General features: G+C 40.6%; 1 protein-coding gene across 1 annotated transcript in view; it reads right to left on the bottom strand.

Moving 5' to 3' along the window:
* The window catches only part of PCNX2 (pecanex 2), a 164,927-nt gene that overhangs the window by 24,165 nt on the left and 119,463 nt on the right, over nt 1-21,299 (bottom strand). Inside the window, exons 24-26 of the mRNA XM_052805317.1 lie at nt 15,712-15,770; nt 13,107-13,322; nt 1,895-2,148 (exon numbers count right to left, since the gene is read on the bottom strand). Coding sequence (XP_052661277.1) covers nt 1,895-2,148; nt 13,107-13,322; nt 15,712-15,770 — 529 coding nt within the window. The remainder of the gene's footprint in view (nt 1-1,894; nt 2,149-13,106; nt 13,323-15,711; nt 15,771-21,299) is intronic.

Genomic DNA, 21,299 nt, shown 5'->3' with positions numbered 1-21,299 from the left:
CTTTCTTTTGGAAAGTGTCATTCTAAGGAAGGGCTCTCCTGAGTGCGCTCTCCCTTCGCTGAAGGGACCCCCAGCCCAGGCTAGTATCCAAGCTGCCAACAGGTTATTACTATCTTCTCTTCATCGTTCCCTAAGAAGAGAAGTAGATTAAAGGACTGACACCTTTCTGAGAACGAGGATCTGTCAATGCAGTGTTATAGTACCAGCTCAACTAAATAAAGCCAAAAGAGATTCGATTTTCACGCCTTCAAAGCTGTAGGTGGTGGACATACCAAAATCTGCATACAGCAGAGATGGAGCCACAGCATACCTCAGTAGTGTGGGGATCATTTCACCCACCTCCCTTTTACTCAAAACAGGATCAATTAACCACCCCTGTATCATACGGGACAAAAGTTTGTCTAAGCGATCTTACCTATGTCAGCTGCTTCTCAGGTGTGTTCAGAAGCAGAAGCACCGAACTACCTTTAAGTTAAGTTTTACTTCCCATGTGATAAACCTCACACTTTCCACCAGTCCTCTACATATTAGGTGACTTAAAGGCACTAAAAGAGTTTATAAAGCACAATTCTTCACTGCTTTAAACTAATAAGCTGCTGATTTGATTGCAGCTTAGACCGGGATTTTTTTTTCAGTCTCGTTCGTCATCAAAAGCTGAGTCATATATCAGCTTGCATCAGTTTATGTTCAGGTGATTCAGGTTACCTTTTAAAGTAAAGCAAAGCAATTGTACCAATGTATTCACTTCAGTTTAAAGAAGGGGATTTTTTTCAGTTTAGACACATTGCTTAAAAACAATTTAATTTGTAGCCACAAAACCCACTTCTAAAATGAAAAAAACATGCTCACCTGCAGTTTTGTTTCTAATTAGTTAATTAAACAAAGCAGGTTGGTTACCAGGCTCTACTGCCTGTAAAATTATTTATGAAATCCCAGTCTGCATTTTACAAAGTAATCGACTGCATGATCAAAGCAGCTTTGTGAGGCAATGATCTTGTTTTTACTGCATCGGCTCACTTGCAAAAAAAAAAAAGGTGATTAATTTATTTACAACAGGTCTCTCTCTGAGGTTGACAGGATTTTTACAATTGCAGAGATGTAAGCAGGGAGGAGATGTCAGGGATGGTTGGGAGCTTTAGTAACTGGCTTCATGGCAGTACCAGTGGCACAGGAGGCAGCATTTGGCTCTTGTTGTTTCAGTAGAAGACAAGAAAACTCAGCAATTTCTTCATTTGCTGGACTGGAAACCATTTGGCAGAGGATGAAGACGACTTGCTAGACTATAAGGTTCAATTATTTTGACAAATTAATATCTGTGTGGTCATTGTGATCTTAATAACAGTGCAAATATAGAAGTGATGTAAATGAATTGCTGTTTAATCAATGGAATAAAACAACTTCAAAAGTATTGTGGTATATATGTAAAACAACAGGTAAGAAGGGTGTTTGCTCTACTAAAAAAGTACATTTGAGAAACAGCTCATCAGAGATTTCCCAAGAACTTTATGCTTGTTGATTTTTTTTTTTTTTTGCCAGAAAAAACAGTGGAAAGGCCAAGTCAAGAAGAAATAACAAACTGCCAGTGAAGTTTTGCCTTGTAAGAATGCTTCCTCTGACTTTATCGCTACAGGATGTTAACTCACCTTCTTAATTTCTGCTTAAGCATGCCTGTGATTTTCTGTACTAACTGTAGGTATAAGTGGTCTGAATCAAATGTAGCAAAGGGAGATATGAATTAATTATCCCTACCTAAGATCAAGTCAGTCTGACTGCCAGCAGTGCAAATGAATAAATATAAAGTCAAAAACTTCAAATGCTCTTTCTTCTATAGACTGCCAGTATTCTTTCTATTTGACAAACCTGGCAAGGAAGTACACTTTACCAAAGAGTTTACCTTTATATAGTATCTGATAAGTATTCTCCGCAGATCGAACACTTGCAGCATTGTTGCAGCGTTGTTATCAATGATGCTATATCCTTCCAGGATGTACTGGGTTCGTGTTATTTCCCATGTCAGCCATCGCAGGTTAAAGGCTGCATTACATGATAACAAGTGAGGCAAGTGCCCAGGCTTACAACAGCAGCAGCCTTCATTGTCTTCATCTCCTTCTGTAATAGCTTCCACTTCTCTCTGCTGGCAATATGTCCCTTGGCAGTGAGAAAAAGAGAGTATGCTGCCAGTTATTGGGGCAGGAGGAAACAAAGGACTTCTTCCAAGCTGAAAAAGTATGATTGAAGGCTCTAGGCACTTAGCAAAAATCTAATAGGAAGAGCTATGGCAACAAATTATATGAGCCAATTGATCCACGCACAGTAGCAAATAAAGAGCTGTACATTATTTATTTACTATCACCTATAAAAGCCAAAAGGGCCTGATCTAATGTTCTAGGCATTTGGTTCTGAGCTAAACTACAGACTACAGCTTCTGCCTTAATAAAAACTCACCAGGAAGCAACAATAAAGAGTCTCGCTCCATCAGGCACATTAAGCAAATTGATCCAAGTCTCAGTCTGCTTCTTCAAATAACATACAGGATGCAAAGAAATATTTTACAGTGTGTCGGAGCACTTGTAAAATCTGGGTTTACCAAACTATCTTGGAAAGCAAGTTCCAAAAATAACATCCACTGGGTTGTTCTCTCCCCCACCGGAGTAAATGCTACTCTGGATCAAACATCTCTAATGAATAGCACTAGTGGCACTATATCATGAGGACAGAACAGCTTTCTAATTAGCCCATTACACAGGCTTTAGATCAAAATAGAGTAAATCTTTCTGAAAAAGAGATGTTAACTCATAAAGAAGTCATGAGGCAGATGCAGAAACAATAATATATCTGCTCTGCAGACTGCATTTCTGGCCTGTGCTGTGCACACTAGATGGTCAAGCTGAGCCTTTCGGGATTTAAAATCTATGAATGTGGTTTCAACACCATGTAGGGCACTGCAAATCAAAACCGAGGTGGACGCCCATGTGCTCCCCCCACTGTTCTCAGAATACATGAGTTCTTGATGTATGGATCTTTTTAAAATTTACTCTCTGTGGGCTGTTGCAGAGCTTACTCTCCACTAAATTTGTACATAAACCATCTTTCAAGGCCATCTCCTATGATGCAAGTTACACCTATGGTGTAACATGGAAAGCATGGGCTTTCCACCAAAGGTTCAGTATCACCCCACGAGGGAGCTGGCTCCGTCAGCTTCCAAACGGTCTTGACAGGAGAGGAAGGTGCTAGACACTGTCCTGCAGTTCAACAGCTATGACCCCCCCCTCCCAGCCAGGACCAACAGACCTGTTCCATTGTGTCACTGTAAAAGGGAGAAGAATTTGGCCATGTTCGTCACCTGAACGTTGGACCAGGAAAGACTACAGCGTCAGCTCCAATCCCCTGCAGTTTGCCAGCAGCCCAAAAGAGAGCCTGGAGCAAGGCAGCATCCCAAAGGCCTTTCTGTGGTGTCATGACAGTCGCTGTACCCTCGACTGTCTATCCCGGTCCCATCACAACTGTCTGGTCAACAAGCTGTGGACTTTCATTTGTACCCATAGAAGTAGCACCCAGAATATTCCTTTCTCTGCACTAAGAAAAGCCTTTCAAAATATAACAAAATATGTTAAAGTATTGGTTATCACCTTCCCTCTTCTGCCTGGACACTTTCTAAAATACATCCAGCAAGCAAAAACATACAAGAAAAAAATAATTTCTTAGAAAGTTCTGAAGGAAATGTGTGAGGAAAAAACAGGATTGTAGATATGGGGGGGGGGGGAAGATCCAGTATATTCCGGTATTCTCTGTTCAGTTTTCTATGAGTGAAAATTTACATTGTGTACCCAGTGTTGTTCACACACTGATATGTATTCTTCCTTAGACTTCAGGCGTATACAATATGACAAATTATTAAATGCCTTCAAGTCACCCAAATATAAATATCTTTCCTTTCAACACTGCCGCAAAGTCCAAAACATGACCTATCAAGCTGACATTTCCAGTTGGACTGGGCATGAACTGGTCTGCTTCTGCTTTGTATTTCACAGATTTCTACATGAATTAACACTTATTGCTCAACAGCAACTCAGCAGCAACTGCTCTGGGTCAGTGGATGCTTTTCTGAAGTCATGTCAAAAGATATCGTACTCAAACTGAAGTAGGGAAAGGCATATTCTTTTATATATGGCTTGAAAAGAGTAAAATAACTACTCAATGCTGGTGCTGTTACTACTACTGCTTTGAAAGTTTAAAGGTCTCTCGGTATTAAACTGAATTCAAAAGAAGATACATCTTAATCCCAGGTGCTAAATTATTGCCAATGTTTATAACTGATGAAAAACACAAACCTAATAAACAACTGCCAGTGATCCCCTTACAACTAAGGGAATTAAAGATGGCTTTGCTCAGCCTATGTAACTCTTATCCTTGAATATTTTTTTTTGTTTTGGTATGGAAATATCACATTTCATTCCTATGGAATGCTGGCTGTTTCTATGTGCTCTCTGTATTATCTCTATTAATAAATACCAAATATTATTACTGCAGATTCTCTAATTACTAGTTTTCTTCAGCCATATATTATGGGGCCTAAAGAGGCTGGCAAGGCAAATAATAGGCAGATTTAAGAGACCCTCAATGTTTGAAGGAAGCTGTCATCACATGCATAACAAACAGAACAAGATGCCAGAACAATTATTTGCATTCTCAGGTAAATTCAACAGGTAAAAATGTCTCCAAGTCATCTTCGCTAGGTAATTTTAATCAACAGAAGTTAAAATTGTACTACGGTGGGAGCAATCAACATTGAACTTGGGGAGTGAGAGACATTCTAACTGGGGCCGTGTTATTACAAAAGCTCTGGGAACCAACCAAAGGAGCTCATGTGGTCATTTTGCAGATTTATTCCAAAGAATGAAATCGGGGCTGTGCAATCCCACATCTGGCGAACATGCATTTGCTTAACAAAAGCTGTTTGATGGACTTGGGTACTACCACCTTGGGGATTTGGTGTCCTGACTGCCTGCAGAGCCTCTGGGGTATCCCTGTTAAGTTTAAAAGTGTAACCTGAGCCATGGCCAGTGCTCTGCCAAAACACCAAATCCCTATTCCTGCCATCATGCTGCTGATTAGTATTTCCAAACAACATCTAGTAAAAGGACTCAAGTCTGCAAAGATGAAATGCAGGCTTGATGCTCAAGTACATGTTGGTTCCCTCCCAATTCTTGCAGTCAGTTCTAGAAAGACTGCCAGTAATTTTCTCTCATCTTTAATTGAGCCTTACTTTAATCCATAATGCACTGGCTGGACTTCAATGCCACAGATTTGCATGTTACTAAGAAATTTCATTTTACCAGTGCCTACATCAATCTTTTTGGTTCATTACTCTAGACACTGGTACTGCAGAGACTTCAGAGCATGTGCTCAGCTTTATGCATTGAGCCAAAAGGGACAAGTCACTGTAAACGAAGTTAAGCATTTGTGTACATCTTTTACAGAAGGGTAACCTTAAACTTTTGTGTATATGTTATAAGCTGATGATTTAAATGACAATTTTTATATTGCTTCTCAAAAAATTATCAAGTTCAAGCAACTCTGAGAGAATTATTCATAAAACCAAAGAGCAGGGAGCAGAATGTGCACTTCAGTTCTGCAATATAATTAAGTGTAGTACCATTAAATATTAAAACACAGGAAGATGTTTTCACCGGTAATTAGTGATTTTAAAATCCGAGGGAAAACATTTTTTTTTTTACATTTCTTTCTGCAGTAGAAAGAAAATAAGCTCTCACACTTCACTCAAGCTTAGACATTCACTGTGACCTTTGCTAGCATAGATGAGACCGATTCATTTGTAAGATCTAACACTGGATGGTTGCCAAAAATCCATCAATGCAAAAACATGTGCCAGCTGAACAAAGCAAGGTCAATCTATGTGAGCTCAGGAGAAAACCAGGGTGAGAACTTGGAGCTCTTTCTATTTTCCTGACGCATCAGGATTTGAGGACTGACTTCTGCTCTGCCAGAATGATCTGACCTAAATGGAAATGAGAAAATTGAAACTGAAGACTGTAATCTCGCTTCGAGAGGACACATAAAATACACCTAAATTAATGACCACCCAGCCTTCTAGAATTTAAGGCTGAAATCAGAGTGCTTTTGAATTCAATTTTGAAAACTCAGTGAGTGAAAAGCATTTTTCTGTTCTGAAGGGCCAGAAAGAAAATCCCGTAACACAATCACATACTTTTAATTTCCATAAAACACTTCAGTTTAATAACACATCCAGAATGGGGACTAATTATTGTGGCTGAAGGTAGTGATAGCTTGAGCACTAAGGATTGCTGACCTATAATAAGCTAGGGTGCAAATGTACATAGAAAGGGCTTATAGGGCTCATGCACTAACCCCAACCCACAGACATTAAGATGATCATAAATCACTCTCCTGCACTAGGCACTTCAAGCTTTAAATTCTGTGACCCCAACAACCAGTTTGGGACCAGGGGATTTAACCGGGTGTTAAGTCTGAGAGATGGAGCTGGATATGGAGATGGGAGCCACGAAGATGGACTGAAGCCCAAGGTAACTCCTTTTGTAGGCCAGGTCTCGTCATCGACAACTCCACAAAAACGCCTGGTTGCTCACCATTCGTTTGGCAAAATCATGCACGTGAATATTTTACAAATATATGCATTACACTGGAACTATCTGACTCTGCTCCCCTGAGCTCTGCTGCAAATCTGAGTATTCCCAAATTCTGATGGATAAGGCTCAGGATAGCAGCTTAATAAGCAGCAAGTTATCACCCAATGGAAGCACAAAGAGCATAATTACAGCCATTGAAAGGCCATCCTCTCCTGAAAAAGCATCGTATGTAGCTCCAGAAACACAGAAAAACAAATACTTCAAAAGGGAGTGAACTGAGCTCCCAAACAAAAACTCATGAACCCCAGAACTGGACACATTCTGGAAACCAGCAACTGGTTTTGCTCCTTCCTGCTCTTTTCCTTGTGGAATTGCGATTAAGAACAGTAATTTACAGGCTCTGATAGTCTCAGGTTGTTTCAAAGAAAAATCTCAGGACTTAAAAAGACAGTATCAATTTCTCAAACATCAAAGCTATTAGTTATAAAACTGTGGTTTGGTTTTCAGCTGCTTCAGGTGCTTGTATGCCTGAAAAATAGTCTGGTTTTCAAACCAGATCAGTCGGTCTAATAATGGGCATCCCCTCTCCTCAGAAACCTTTCCTTTTCTTAGTCCACAGAGACACATTATGGAAGCCCATAAGGATGCTAGCTGTTAAACTTTCAGCTACCAAACACCACGAAACCCTCTCATTTCACCTCTTTTGGAGTGCAATGCAAGACGCAACATTTTGTTTCTGGCAAAGACATTTTCTCAATAAAAACGTTGTAGTGCACCTAACAACATTTTCCTTCCTTCCTTCCAGAAGTCCTCTCCAGTGCACCCATATATACACATAAAATTGTGGAAAGGAGGAAAGGGAAAAAAAGACATCAAATATTTATTCTAGTCTGTGTTACAGAAACTATTCTAAACCTATTTGAAATTCATAGATTGTTTCCACTGCTGAAGCATTATTGTACACCTAGAAAGACTTGTACATCACAGATTTCCTGCATTCAACATAAAGTATCATCTTCCCTGTTTCATGCCATTCTTCCCAATTAAATCACCAAGATTAAGGAAACCCCTTTGCATCCTTTCTGTTCATGCCTCCAATATTTCTGAGCATTGTGTCTCTCAGCTTTTGTTCTTTCCCACAAACAATGTAGTTTTGGTTTTTAACCTTTTCTCCAAAGAGATGTGTTAAAAATGGCTGCTTTTCTCTGAACTCCTCCTAATTTATCAATACCTTTAGATGGTCTGGTGCATATACTGAACATACTTCAAGTGTAGTCTCCGGAAAGACATGAAGGTGGGCACTTTTATTTCCCAACAGCAAGAAGCAATTTGTAAAAGCAAAAAGTGAAAGTTGCAATCACTCTTTAAATAAAGAATGATTCTTGCCAGTGCTACAGAGCCTTCAGACACAAAAATCAAACATCAATAAATATTCCTTACACTGGTAATGTACTTGCTACTGTAATAAAACTATACAGCATACACATACACTGCAGAAATGAGTAACTGTCCTTATTTCTTAGACATGATTACTGTGCCTAAAGCGTATACCCTAAACTAGCTGCGTTCATACACCATTTTGCGTGGGAAATAAGCTAGCTAACACAGAGAAAGCCCCACAGGCGATCCCATCCTGCTGTCACAGCTGCCTTCCACTACGTACAATTACATCTCTGTCTGCTCTGCGCTTCTTTCCTTGATTCATCTAATGAAGTTCCAAGTGAAGCATGAATATTGCACGTGCAACATGCAGTAACAAAAAATCACAGCAGAGATTTAGAAGTTAATCACATGATTGAAGAATACCGGACAGGAGTTAGAAAACAGCTCCTCAAGATTTCAGCATCACCATCCATAAGTAATTTCTGCACATGTAACGCCTAACTGGATATTCTCCAAAAGACATTTTGTAGAGGCACAGACTAAACAGGAAAATATTTTAAGTCTTCCTTGTTCTACAGGGAACTTGTGGGAGCTAGATATTTTGACATTCTTTCTGCTTGTTCCCCGATTGTGGGTTTTCCCCTGTCTGTTCCTTTCAAATTAAATGATACATTATGTATTTCTTCTGGCAGGCTGCTTTTAGCATACCACTGTGGTCTAACACAGTCAGTAGAGTTAAGTTACCGAAGGGCTTGATTCCCCCCACACCAACGTGCAGCTACCTGAAAGTTTTCATTACCACCCTCTCTTCGTTTTTGGTAAAGGAGGAGCTGGGCGTCTCCTCTCAATGCCTGGAGGTATTGAGCCTCCCCGCTTCTTTACACACAGGATGAATGACACGATGGAGGCACATCCCCTCTCTGTCCGGAGAAAGAGAGACTGAAGAACTAATTCATACAAGGCGCTTAATTTGAACAAGACTAAAAATGGATGAGAGGAATCCCAGCGTTGCTGACTCTCTTCTTCCAGTCCGCTCAGTCTGTATCTTCTTACCCAGCCTGCAGGGGTTTGGTTGGGTTTGGTTTTGTTTGGGTTTTTTTTTTTTTTCATTTAAAAGCTGAGCCAAATGCTTCTATTACATACAGTTAGAAAGGCATCTGAATCAGTGGTTTCTAATGCCAACTCTCAGTTAGGCTGGACTGCAAACTGGGGAGGCTGTACCTCCTGCCCCCAGTACACTTAAATCCAGAAGAGTCTGTGACCCCTTCTTCGGCAGTACTGCCAGCACCGCTCTTCAGCTACCACAATGAGAAACACCCGTAGGAAAATCCAGAGCTCCACAATGCAAATATTGCTTTTGGTTTACTCACAAAGAGAAAACAGTCACAGACACAGAGAACACTGTTGTGATTCACTCATTTCCAAAGCAAACATAGATTTCCTATTTAAAGAACAGCAGATTTTTAGGGCCCTCAATTAAAATTACTCGTTTGAAATTGAAGTCAAGCTGCCAAAGCTCAGAAATTACAGATTTCAAGTTCCTCCTCTAGCCCTTTTTCCCCTCCTTGTGGGAAACCATTCTGTACAGTGAAAGGACTCAGGGTCCTATGTGAAAAACAGTGCACGACCAGACAACTAAGAACAGGAATGTAAGATGCCCAAAGCAGAGGAAACGAGCCTAGTGCTTAACAACTGCCTCTTGACTTCATAAACCACCAGGTTCTTCTAGGGCAGTTGCACACACTCTTCCCGCTTAGGCAGAAAAAAATCATACTGTATTCAGTTGTACCCCCCACCCGCCATTTGCAAGGTTTGAAATGGGGAAGAACGTGCCTAGTCCGCGCAGGAGATGGCTCCTGGTGCGGCCTGGGGGCAGCCCGCTCTGACTCCCTGCCCCTGCAGGGAACCCGCTCAACGGAAGGGGCAAAGAAAACCTTCCAAGGAAGAGTTTCAGCTCGGTCTCAGCTTTCACAGAGTTTCCTCAGGACAGCGCTTGGCCTGTCCCCTTCCGCAGCTTCTGCCTTCAGGCCAGCCCTTCTGGCTCCTTTCACTGAGACAGCGTGCCCCTGTGTCCGGCAGGGCCTTGTTGACACGAGGACAAAACCTGTTACAGGAAGGGCACGGTACTGCAGCGTAGTTTACCTAAAGCACAGCAGCCCTCATGGGTGACCTGGAGAGACGAGCAACCCTCTGGGGTCAGCACACCGCCTCAGCAAGTCTCCCCTGGGCACACAGCAGACTATCTGCCCACGCTTTGGAGTCCATGAAGTCCATCCATCTTATCGGGCTTGTGCCTGGTCCCCCTCTGGGCTCCTCTGTTCCTCCTATTCCATCCGTAAGCAGGCTTGTAATTCATGTAGTTTCTCTGGCACCCATTCTGCATGGTCCAGTGAGGTTCAACGCTCACATGGCATGTCAAATCCTACATGTTTGAGCTGTTCTTTCCTCAGGGATGTTCTTTTATTCAATCCTACATGGCTTCTCTGTTCCAGGCTAAACAATGTAGTAACAATACTGACACACTCCTAATTTCTCCTCCCATAACATCTCTACCTGGAGAGAATATTCTGAAAGCTGGAGAAACCTTCCTTACATGCCATGTCTGTGAGGACACAAACTAACTACACATTTTCTCTTATTCTTGGAATAGCATCATCCGGTGGGTTCAGAGAAGAGAAGAGGGGGAGCCCATTTCCCTCCCATTTCCATCCTTTTCTTCTCCTTCCAGTATTGGGGAGTCTCTTCCCTCAGTAATACTCTGAGCAATTTTTGAGCTTTGCTCTCAGATCCAAATGCAAAATGGCACTTGCCTGCTAATGAACCATCCTGGCTCAAAGTCAAATAGAGTCTTCCCAAACCACTTTGCAACAAAGCTATCTGGTTGTTCACCATTCAACTTCCAGTTCACTAAGCCCCTCTGCTAGGCTCCTGATCTTTTTATCCAGCTAGCATGTGGTTTGAGGATCCTTTGAGATTTTTTCATCTCTGTTTCCAAGATTTACTTTTCTTGAACTGCCTGGGGATGGTGATGATGGAGAGGGACCCAGCAGTAGGTGGCAACTGCACAGAGGAAAAAAAACCACTCACAAAACTCATGTAATTTAAGCACGGAAGTGAGATTTCTTTCTTCTGTTTGTTTCAAATCCTACAGTGAACTATGTTAACACAAAAGGATGATCACCAAAGATAATTTTCTGAAATTAGAATGCAAGTTAATGGCAATGTACATGGTCTTGCTTACTCAAAATCCCAACAAATCTGAACTAAATGTCAATGTTATCCAAGATATGTCTCTTCTTTAACATACATAAATCCCTCCTGGAAGTCACTTTTCTTTTCAGATCTGCAGAAACGAATGAACTAGTTTTTGACTTCACAGAGTTTCCATGAAGAATTATAACTGTGAGCAACCTAAGAGGAACCAAATATGACAGGCTGACTAAAACTGTCTTAAAAAAAAAAAAAAAAAAAAAAAAGGCATTTATCTCAGAGATTTACCAGCCTGTGAAACCAGTGGTACTGTAACTAAGAGATTTGAACTGCCACAATATTTAACTGTTCTTGCAGAACAACATAAATCTGTATTTGTCTGGCCTGGATTTGAAAGAAGTAATAGCAAATTCCAAATCTACCCCAAAAAAAGCTCTCCACCCGTGGACTCTATAGGGTACTTAACCTCAGTCCCTATCCCTGACATAGAAGTACCACTGCTTACCTTGGGGGCAGACAAGGAGGAGATAATACTTGCACTGATGTCTTTGAAGTTGAAGAAAGCCACAGAGCCACACGTACATCATCATCATCATGAACAACAAGAAATTATAAGGCTGATAAACAAATTCTTTCTCTTCCTTTCCAGTTGCTTTTCCTTACAGTTTGCCTTTGTGCTGAATAGGTATCTCTTCAGGTACTACAATACCGAGCTGTTTCAGGTATTTACTGTTTTCTACATAACTTTTCTCAAGATACAAGAGCCTTATCTTTGTCCCCACCATACAGGAAGAAAAGTGAACATCAAGCATTTACCACAACCTGTTCAATATCCTACAGGCCATCTGTCACAGAGTCAAGACTTGAGCCCACACATGTTATTTCCTAGTCTAATCCTCCCACACCTAAGTGCATTCAAAGGGCCAGTCTGTCTCCTATTTTCTCATACTCAGCCTTGTTGAAAAGTTGCCTTGATCATACACTCCTCTACACATTGCCCATTAGATGCTCAGCCCTTGAGCCTGGGAAGCTGTTTGTTCTGGGATTTCAAAACTCCCATCACCTGCAATTGCAAAGTGGTATCTTTGAAAGGTTACAAACCCAAGCAGCCAATATGTGTAGCACGAGCAAAATTTAAAAGCTCTTTAAAAGTTTTGTGGTTTTACTTCCATTTTTCTTCCTACTCTAGGGACAACAACAGACAAAAGGACAGGAATGTGACACTAGGAGCAACTGGCCTCACAAAAGCCACACTACTGAGGAAGGGGATGCAATTGCCATTCCTTAAAGAGGAGTGTCCTGACAGAGGAATATACTGAACAGGATGAAAGTGAGGTCCCTCCTTCAAGTGAAGTCAGCACTTCCTAAATAAGAGAAATATGAAGCCCTGATTGACTTGCTTCTCCTCTCCTGTTCTACTATGACGGAGACCATCTCAGCACTGGCATCTTGCATGATCTGACACATGATATTTGGGTCTTATGATATTTGGGTTTTTTTCAAAGACAAGTTTGGGGGGTTGAACAATTTTAAGAACACCTTCAGTTTTCATGGTTATGGAGGGAAAGAAATAATCTGCAAACATAACTAAGTATAACCTAAAAGATCTGTGAACCAAGCAAATAACTTAACATGCCTTCTTTCTGAAAGTCTTACAGTACTGCAGAACATGACTTCAAATTTCTTAACATCTAGGTTCCAAACCATTGTCAATCAACTAATGATACAAAGAAGTACAGAGGTTTTAGACAGACAAATATCTGTAAAAAGAGAGAGAGAAAGGTCCTTAAACTCTATGTCCTACTATAGAGTTGTGATAGATTAAAAAGCCAGACAGGGTTTGTTGCTGTTTTTGTTGTTATTTAAATCATCAGGGGTCCTTACCTCGAAATTCCAGCCCTCTGAGCTGAAAGGTGACAAGGCCATTTCCAATTTCGATCAAGTGCACAAAGGCATTTAAATAATCCGATGCCAGAATAAAACAGTCTCCTGTGTTGTAGTTTCCCCAGCGGCCCAGAATCAAATCTCCACAAAGAGACTCCTGCAGAGATCTTGTCAAATGCTCATAAAAAATGGAGTTGAGATTATTGTCATCATTTCCTACAACCAGAGCAGCACACATTTGTAAAGAATAAAATTTATAATACACTAAGCCATTCTGCATAAAATCCCATGTTCTTTTTTATTCCTGCATAAAGCTTCTTCCTCTAGTTGGATGATATCTTCCTGATACTTTATACAATCTACATTTCCTAGGTGGTTTTTAGCCTTTCAGAGAATCAGGCCTGAAACTTTTGTTTAATATCAACAATGTTGTAAATAGAATATAAAATCAGTGATAACATGTATTTCAGACTGAATCAAATCACCTTCATGTTTTACAACAGCAAGAATTTTTTGGCTCCACTGAAAGTCTCTGCAGTGCTAAGTTAATGTCTACATATTGTTCTTAAGAAACAAGAAATCATGATTATTTCAGTACATAAGCTTAAATCTAAGTATTATTTCTGAGATTTTTAAAGAATTCGGTCACACAGCTTCCAGTAATTTTGGGGGGATTTTTTTCTTTTAGTCCTCCAGGAATTTTTCAAGGCTTTGTCCATGAAGTATCTGTTGGTACTTAAAATGAGGATATAGTATATTGAGAAAGAATGAAACAAGGTTCATTCACCACTAGAATTGCTACCACTTCTTTAAAAATAACAGCTGTCTAATTACATGTTGGTTGGACCAATTGTCCAGGTGAAAAACACCCAATCACAGTCTAGAAGTGTCATCTCATAAAGGCCTATGGCATTTAACTGGATTAAAAGTAGCACTTTATGATGGTGATTATAAAGTGAAAGGGAATGAACCTCTCACAAATGCTAACACAGTGCCACATAATCCAATGTGGTGTTTTGTGCTTGTACTCTTTTACATAATATATGCTTGACATGAGAACTGCTTTTCTTTTCTATAATGGGTCAGTGTCTCACCTTCCAATACTTTTAAAACGCTGGTGCATGAATAGATACACATGTACAAACCAACATCTTGTAGGTGTATTTGTATACATGAGAGTGTATCTGGATACGTATGTACAGGTATGTATGCATATTTATGTATGTGCATATTTAGAAGCAGATCTAACATGGAGAAAAAAATCCAGAGGATGACAGGCTATAGCTTCCCCTGCAAATTGCTCCTCAATACAAGAAGAGGAGTGGGCGTGTTACTACGATGATTCTCATCACCATGGCCATTATGCATCCAGCCCTGGTATGTATGTACGTGCAGGTGTGTATGCACATACAGACATACTCAGCTATACACCTTCTAGAATATAGTTGGTCAAAATCTACATGAGTCATAAAATGAATCTTGTAAGCACACACACAAAAGGAATGTTTTGCTTGAGCTATGGGGTTTAAAACATAATTAACTTATTAGCATATATAATAATGCTAAATGTTATTGCTATCAGATGACAGAATGGCCTTGGGAAACATCTTAACTCCCTACCTTGAAACGATAAATAATGAAGGAACACTATATATGCCTCAAACTGCTAATACCTCTCTCACCTTCTTGGACACCCTGGATTACACCCATTTCTGCTTGAAGATGTGTATTCATGCTACTGATGTAATGGATAAGGATAAAGCTGGGGGGGGAATAAAAATATAACAGCAATAATTACAATGTAAACTTATAGCTCCACAATACAAGCCCTGACACCTCAGTGGCAAAATAAAATCAGGCGCAGAACACAAGCAGAAGAAACCCATCTATGAAGCGCTGGCCTCTCCCACTGGGTCTGGGATTTGGCATGAAACACTGGTATCGGTTTCCCCTGGAAAGGGCTCCGTCCTGCCAGGTGCTGAAGAGCATCAGCGGAGGTACCACACACTCTCCACATCCACTGACTTGCCAAAAAATGCTCTCATTTCCCAGTCTCACGGGAACCACTCGGTGCAGCCGAGGAAGGTGCTTTACATTGCCAAGGTCGGAGCTCATTTAATGCACCAATACCCAGAGGACAAACCCACCATCTTTCCTACTTCTTTCTTTTACCCCCTCCTGCAAGTTTTCCAATTTCCCTTTCCTCCCTCTCCAAAAAGATTTCTCTCCAGGGAAGAGGAGCTACCTGTCAGCCCAAACTGCTCAGCAGTATGGGCACCGTTAACCTGCTGCTTTTTTCCAAGACCTTTCCCTGCTCACAGCTGACCTTAGAGTCTAGCTAGGGTGTCTGCTGCGTACTCTGCACAAACAGCAATGTCATGATTAACCAAGCAATTCACAGCCCAGCAGCTATCTGATCAGCTACACATAACTGAAGAGCTAATTTACTTATCAAGTCCGGTGCTCTGCTACATTTAAAATGCTCTGGTTTGTTCACACAACATTTAAACTCTTTGCATCTCTTCAGCTTCCCAGGCAAAGCCTCGATGGTGTAAATACATCACATTTTGCAAATCAAGCAAACACCCAAACTCCCAGGCCATACCTGCATCCTTTTCGATCTGAATTGCCAGTCTGGTGTTGGAATGGTCCGATCTTTTGGTGCTGGAAATAAAGACATGTTGTACAGCCAATTCTTTTTTTTTTTTTTAAATAAGATTCTCCCAAACCCACATTTTTATTTTCTTTTTAATGTATCTTCTCACTCTGTGTTTATATCATTATGCAGTTCACACTATAATCCGTTCACTGGTTTACTCCAAGTAGGCATATATAGTTATTTCAGTTCGGTATTGCTATTGATATTGTAGCTTATCAGCACACAAAACAAAAGTGTCTGTGTCCCCTCCTCCTTTTCCTCAAACTCTTTCTTCCTCATTTTCCTTCTTGTGGGGTAGAGTCCATTCAGAATTTGGCATCTGTGATAACACACAACACTACGTACTTAAATAATTGAACTGGCTCCAGAAGCACATCAGCCAGGTGCCACCAAAACACTGAATAGAAAGCATATTAAATCAGTCTCTCTTCCCGTTTAAGCCTTAAGGGAAATAGCTGGACTCAAGGGGTTTTCTTTGTGCAAAAACATTTCTGTGGGTGTATAACATCTCTGGAAAAGCAACAACAACAAGAATCACTTTATGTAGTTTTATATTCAGCTAGACAGCGACGAGAGAGTCCCTGGTCATTCTTATCACTTGAAAAAGAGTAAATTACAGGGTCTTATTTCATACAGACAGTTGTTGTGGTGACTAGGGATAATCAACACTAAAAGTCCAAAGCACCTCCCAAGTGTCCATCTCCCAAGCCTTCAGGGTACAAGTGAAAGCCTGGCTAACAGAAATGCTACAGTAAATATAAATTTCCCTGAAATACTGCTCTGGCAGTGGTGCTTTATGATATCAGGACACTTCATTAAGAATACTGTCTTGAGTTTTGCCCTCAATCACTAGCCTTAGCAGAAGGCCTATCAACCAGATACATAAATGTTATCATTCTTTGGTAAATGGGGTTAAAACAGAAAATGGGGAAAGACAAAGCTGTTTGCCCTAAACCACAGTCAGTGTAAGGTTACATGTGACAGTGGTGAGAGTCTCATCTGTTCACCGGCCTGCAAACAAAAGGGAAATGTGCCAAGGCACCATCTCTCCTGGCACGGGACCCAAGGAAGAGACCCAGACACAGTCCTCATCATGTCCTTTGTCAAACTGTGATGAGGATGGCATGGCCAGGTGGGACTGGCTGGGGTCTGGCTCATTAGGGTGGAGCACAGTGGAGATTTTTGAACGGGTTGGCTGGTCAACTTAGCCCAAATTTAGCTACTCGCTCTGAGAACTTAGACATGGCCCGAGGAAGACTGTGGCAAAGAGGGTGTAAGTTATATGGGAGGCTTTCAAACAGCTTAAATAATGCTGAAAAAGGATGGTGTAAACCCAGGGTAATGTTCTCTTTGAAGCACAACAGAGAGTCTCTGGGAGCCTGTATGTCCTCATCACAGTATTGGCTCCCAGGATTTTGTGTGTCAATATACAAGTTATTTAAAACGTTGGAAGTTTCTGAGCTGAAGCTATAAGCTCATGCTGAAGCCAACTGGGAGAGGGATGCCATTGATGTCCCCAATGTTAGAAAGCCTCTTCATCCACTCTCTACAGCCTCCCCTAAAAAGCTGTGGAAAACCGACCAACAGAAAAATTGCACACAGCCTTCCATAGAGGAACAGAATTGCTTTACTTCTACTCCCTACCAGCAACTGATTTCTGCTTTAAAAAGGCATGTTCTTTACTTTACAAGAAATACAGTTGGAGAGAATATGAGTCTTAATTAGAATTATTTGTAATTAACAATTATCTACAGAGATTACCATTTTATTTGATGTATTATTTATCTTCCTGCCTCTGGTTGGCTCAGCTTATTGTAATTGCAATTTCTATTTCCTATGCAACAGAAAATGGCAACAGGGGGAGGGCCTTCTAAGCAGTTCAGAACAGAAAGAATGATTTTACTTCAAAAAGGCTGTCAGAATTCTTCTACCCTGATATACATCCACCTGCAAGTGCAACATATGCAAGAGTAAGCATAAAGATTAGGTTATGGAATTCAATCAATTTTCTATTCTCAGCAGAGAAACGCTGCTGATTTCCAAGTGCATATGTTTTAAGATTATGAGACTCCTTATTAACTTTCAGTCCCTCTGAAATCAGTGTGGCAGTATGAGGTACAAGTCAATACTATTCTTTACCCCAATTTTTTACCAACCTATAAAGCATTTCTGTTCTTGAGAAATATTGAGACCCATACAAATCAAGCAATACTTCAGAAAATTCTAATCTATAGTAAGTAGGAATCCTTTTGCCCAGCATGCAGCTCTGGCTTCATTTCTCCCCCCCCCTTTTTTTTTTCCTTTGAGAGAAAGATGCATGAAACCATCAGGGAAAATCACAAGTGCTTCAGGACACTCGGAGACGGATAACGCAGCCTGACTGGGAAGAAGGGAAGGGAACAGAACAGCTCTCACAAACAAAACAAAACCGGGCTCCACTGCAGTTCTATCCTCTATTCCAAGCACAGTAACAATTGCTTAAGCAGCTGAAACACGGGCCTCAGGACATGAGACAAGAAAGGATTTACCTTTTCAGACACTACCAGAAAAACTCAAAGCTTTATACAGATATTTTGAAGCATAATTTTAATTTTTTTTAAGACCGAGGGTAATATAGACAGTTTGTAAAGCAAACTTCCCTCCTGAAATTCAGTTCAGTTGAATAAATTCAGTCAGGTAATCCATTTTGGACTTTAAAAATCTTCCACAATTATTAGTAACCAAAGCTATGTTTGTACCTCTTGAAGGCAATGGGAATTTGCATAGCATTAAGCTATAATACACTGTGCCTTAACAATCAAACCAGCGACACCTTTACTCCTGGGCTTTTCACTGTCGACGAGGACCTCTCAAAGTGAACTTTTGGGACTAGTGGATGATTTGGGCTTTCCTCCAGTGGCCTCTTGCTTTAAATTTGGTTGTTACCACTCATCCAAGGTGATAATTAGCTCAGTAATTGGATTTCTTCCTGAATTGCATTATTCTATGCAAACCAAGTGCAGGTCCTTGGGCACTTGCCCTAAAGAGCAAGTGATTGTGTTTGAATGTCTTCAGCTAAGTCTTCAGCAATTTTAAAGTCAACAACCTGCTTAGTTCCTGAAATACCTATCTCACGCTCTTTTAATCCAGCATTTACATGGGCACTGAGACAATCCACTGGTTTGCATAGCACTGTTCATGTCATTATAACTATCACTTCCCATTGCAAAAGGATGAAGTCACTTCCTATGCTTCCCTTGTCCAAAAATACTGCCTCGTTCTTCAACCTGGAAAGACTTTCTTCTCCCACTTTACTCTCCCAATTTCCTTAGAAAGGTAGAAAAAAGACCGAGGGGGATTCAGGCAGCCTGGGGAACATACAGCGGATGCTGAGAACCGGGCAAATTGAGGGCAAGAAAAAAAAAAAAATTCATTGCTGTTCTTATTTCCCGAAGATGAAAATAAAATTGCAGCTGTTCTATGTGCCTTGCTGTTGATGGGTTTTTCCCCAAAACACAAATTCAAGATTTCCAGGATTCCTGCTGTGAAGAAGGGGATCTCTACTTTGAAAGAGAACAAAACAAAGAAAAGCAGTTCCCCTCTGAGGGATGGAAGAGATGCCTTTCTAGGGTAGATCCAAAATTTTTCTTTGTCTGTGTCCAATGAATTTTAATCTATCTTTCCATGACATCTAACAGGCAAATCTAACAGAGAGAAACTTTACTATGTTGCAGCCCTATGATTATTCATGAAAGTCTGGAAAAAATAATCCTCAACGTTTCCATGTGAATATCTTACACTGCTGGCACTATGAACGGAAGGTTTAGCATTAAAAACACAGTAGTAGTAGGCTACAACAGCAAGGCAGGAAGGAGAATGAGGAGATGGCAGAATAAGCAGGCATCTATGATTATCTGAAGGACACAAGAGGCAAAAACGATGGTACTAATTGGAAGTGTAAGGGTGCCCAAGTAGTTTTAAATCAATTTCATCTAAAACGCAGAATGATTTCAGTGCGATTATAACAGCAAAGACTGACAGCTCCTTCGTGCATAACCATGGCCAGGTTTTCTGGACAGCTGCATGGAAGATATGCCTTAGGTTTAACTCACATTAATAAAGAAAGATATCTTAAAAATGAAAGCAACTTCTTCCTGATCACTCGCTCTGATTTTTATTTTCCATGCTTTCTTCCTCCTCTCCTTCCTTGACTGCTCCAGTGTTTCATCTAAAAATAATAAAAAGTGGCTTTGATTGCACACTAGGAAACTGGGGGAGGGCACTAAGATATATAAAAAGTACCAGTTGTTAAAGACAGCGCTGTTGAAGGATCCTTTTAAAACATAGGAAGATCTTATTATCAATAATGTTTCCTGCTCTTAGGGTTTCTTTACTTTCTTAAAAAGGTTTCTATAATTCCTTCTGAGAGCTTCCTGGGTTTGGGTTTTGGGTTTTTTGTGGTTTGTTTGGTGGGGTTTTTTTGTTTGGTTTGGGTTTTTTAAAAGTAGCTGTAAAAATCAGACTTGTGGTCATTTGCTGAGATACTACTGAGCATGTTTATATGGCATATTCTGAAGCCTTTCCTGAAGATGTGGTTTCTGTGCTCCTGCAGCAAAAGGGATGCAAGAGAAGTGTGAGTGCCCAAACATGGATTGAACAGCCCACCTAAGTGCTCTGCCATTCAAAGGTTTAGCTGGGGAATTCACCTCTTATTTGTAAGCCAGGTCATTTAAGCATCTGTGTACTTGAAAAATATTCACTAATACTTTACCAAAATGTCATCAATATCCCCGCTTTTGTCTTGCCTACCTTGCTACTTAATTTCTTTCCCCTTGTCTGAGTATGCTTTTTCTTTTAAAAGACATTTAGTCATGATCTCCAGATATTTTATACTAAGCAATACAAGAAGCTTTGCAAGTGGAAGGATTATGCCAACTGCACAGAGACATTTGTGTTCACTCTTGTGTCAGTGAAAAAGGGCTGGGACCCTGACATTCCTGTAAGGATGGGGCTTAGCGCAGGACCCTACATCACAGCTATACTCACTGTCTGCAATTCATAGAAGTACTTTTAATTCAAAAAGCAAATGTCTTAATTACACACAAAAACATGCATCTGAAATAGTGCAGGTCAGTGGTTTTTTTCTGGTTTTCCCATTGTGAGCCAGCACAAACATTATAGGAAAGGTACTACGCTGTACCCAGAGCTCTGCAGGACTAATTCACTCGGGCTCTGCACTGGCTGATGGGCCCATGAATGAAGTGGCAAAAGCCTGAGAAACTGTAAGGACGTGGAGAGTAGAAAGCAGGTGATGAGAAAAGTTCTGGTGAAGTCTTCACCAGAAAAAGAGAGCAAGATCAGAGAGCAAAAAAAATGACCAAAATGTTGGGAGCTGCTTCAGCAAATAAGACCAAGATGCTTACCTCCTTTACTCCACACAGAGAGATGCACGTACCCTTGCACATCAGGAAACATCCAGGACTTGAGCAAGCTGTAGCATGAATTATTCCCTGCTGCTATCTGTACACAACTTACGTATCACCTCAGTTAAAACA

This window comes from Harpia harpyja, chromosome 13 (assembly GCF_026419915.1).
Source record: "Harpia harpyja isolate bHarHar1 chromosome 13, bHarHar1 primary haplotype, whole genome shotgun sequence".
Classification (NCBI taxonomy): Eukaryota; Metazoa; Chordata; class Aves; order Accipitriformes; family Accipitridae; genus Harpia; species Harpia harpyja.
Note: the sequence above shows the minus strand (reverse complement) of the source record. Positions and strands in the feature narration are given on the sequence as shown.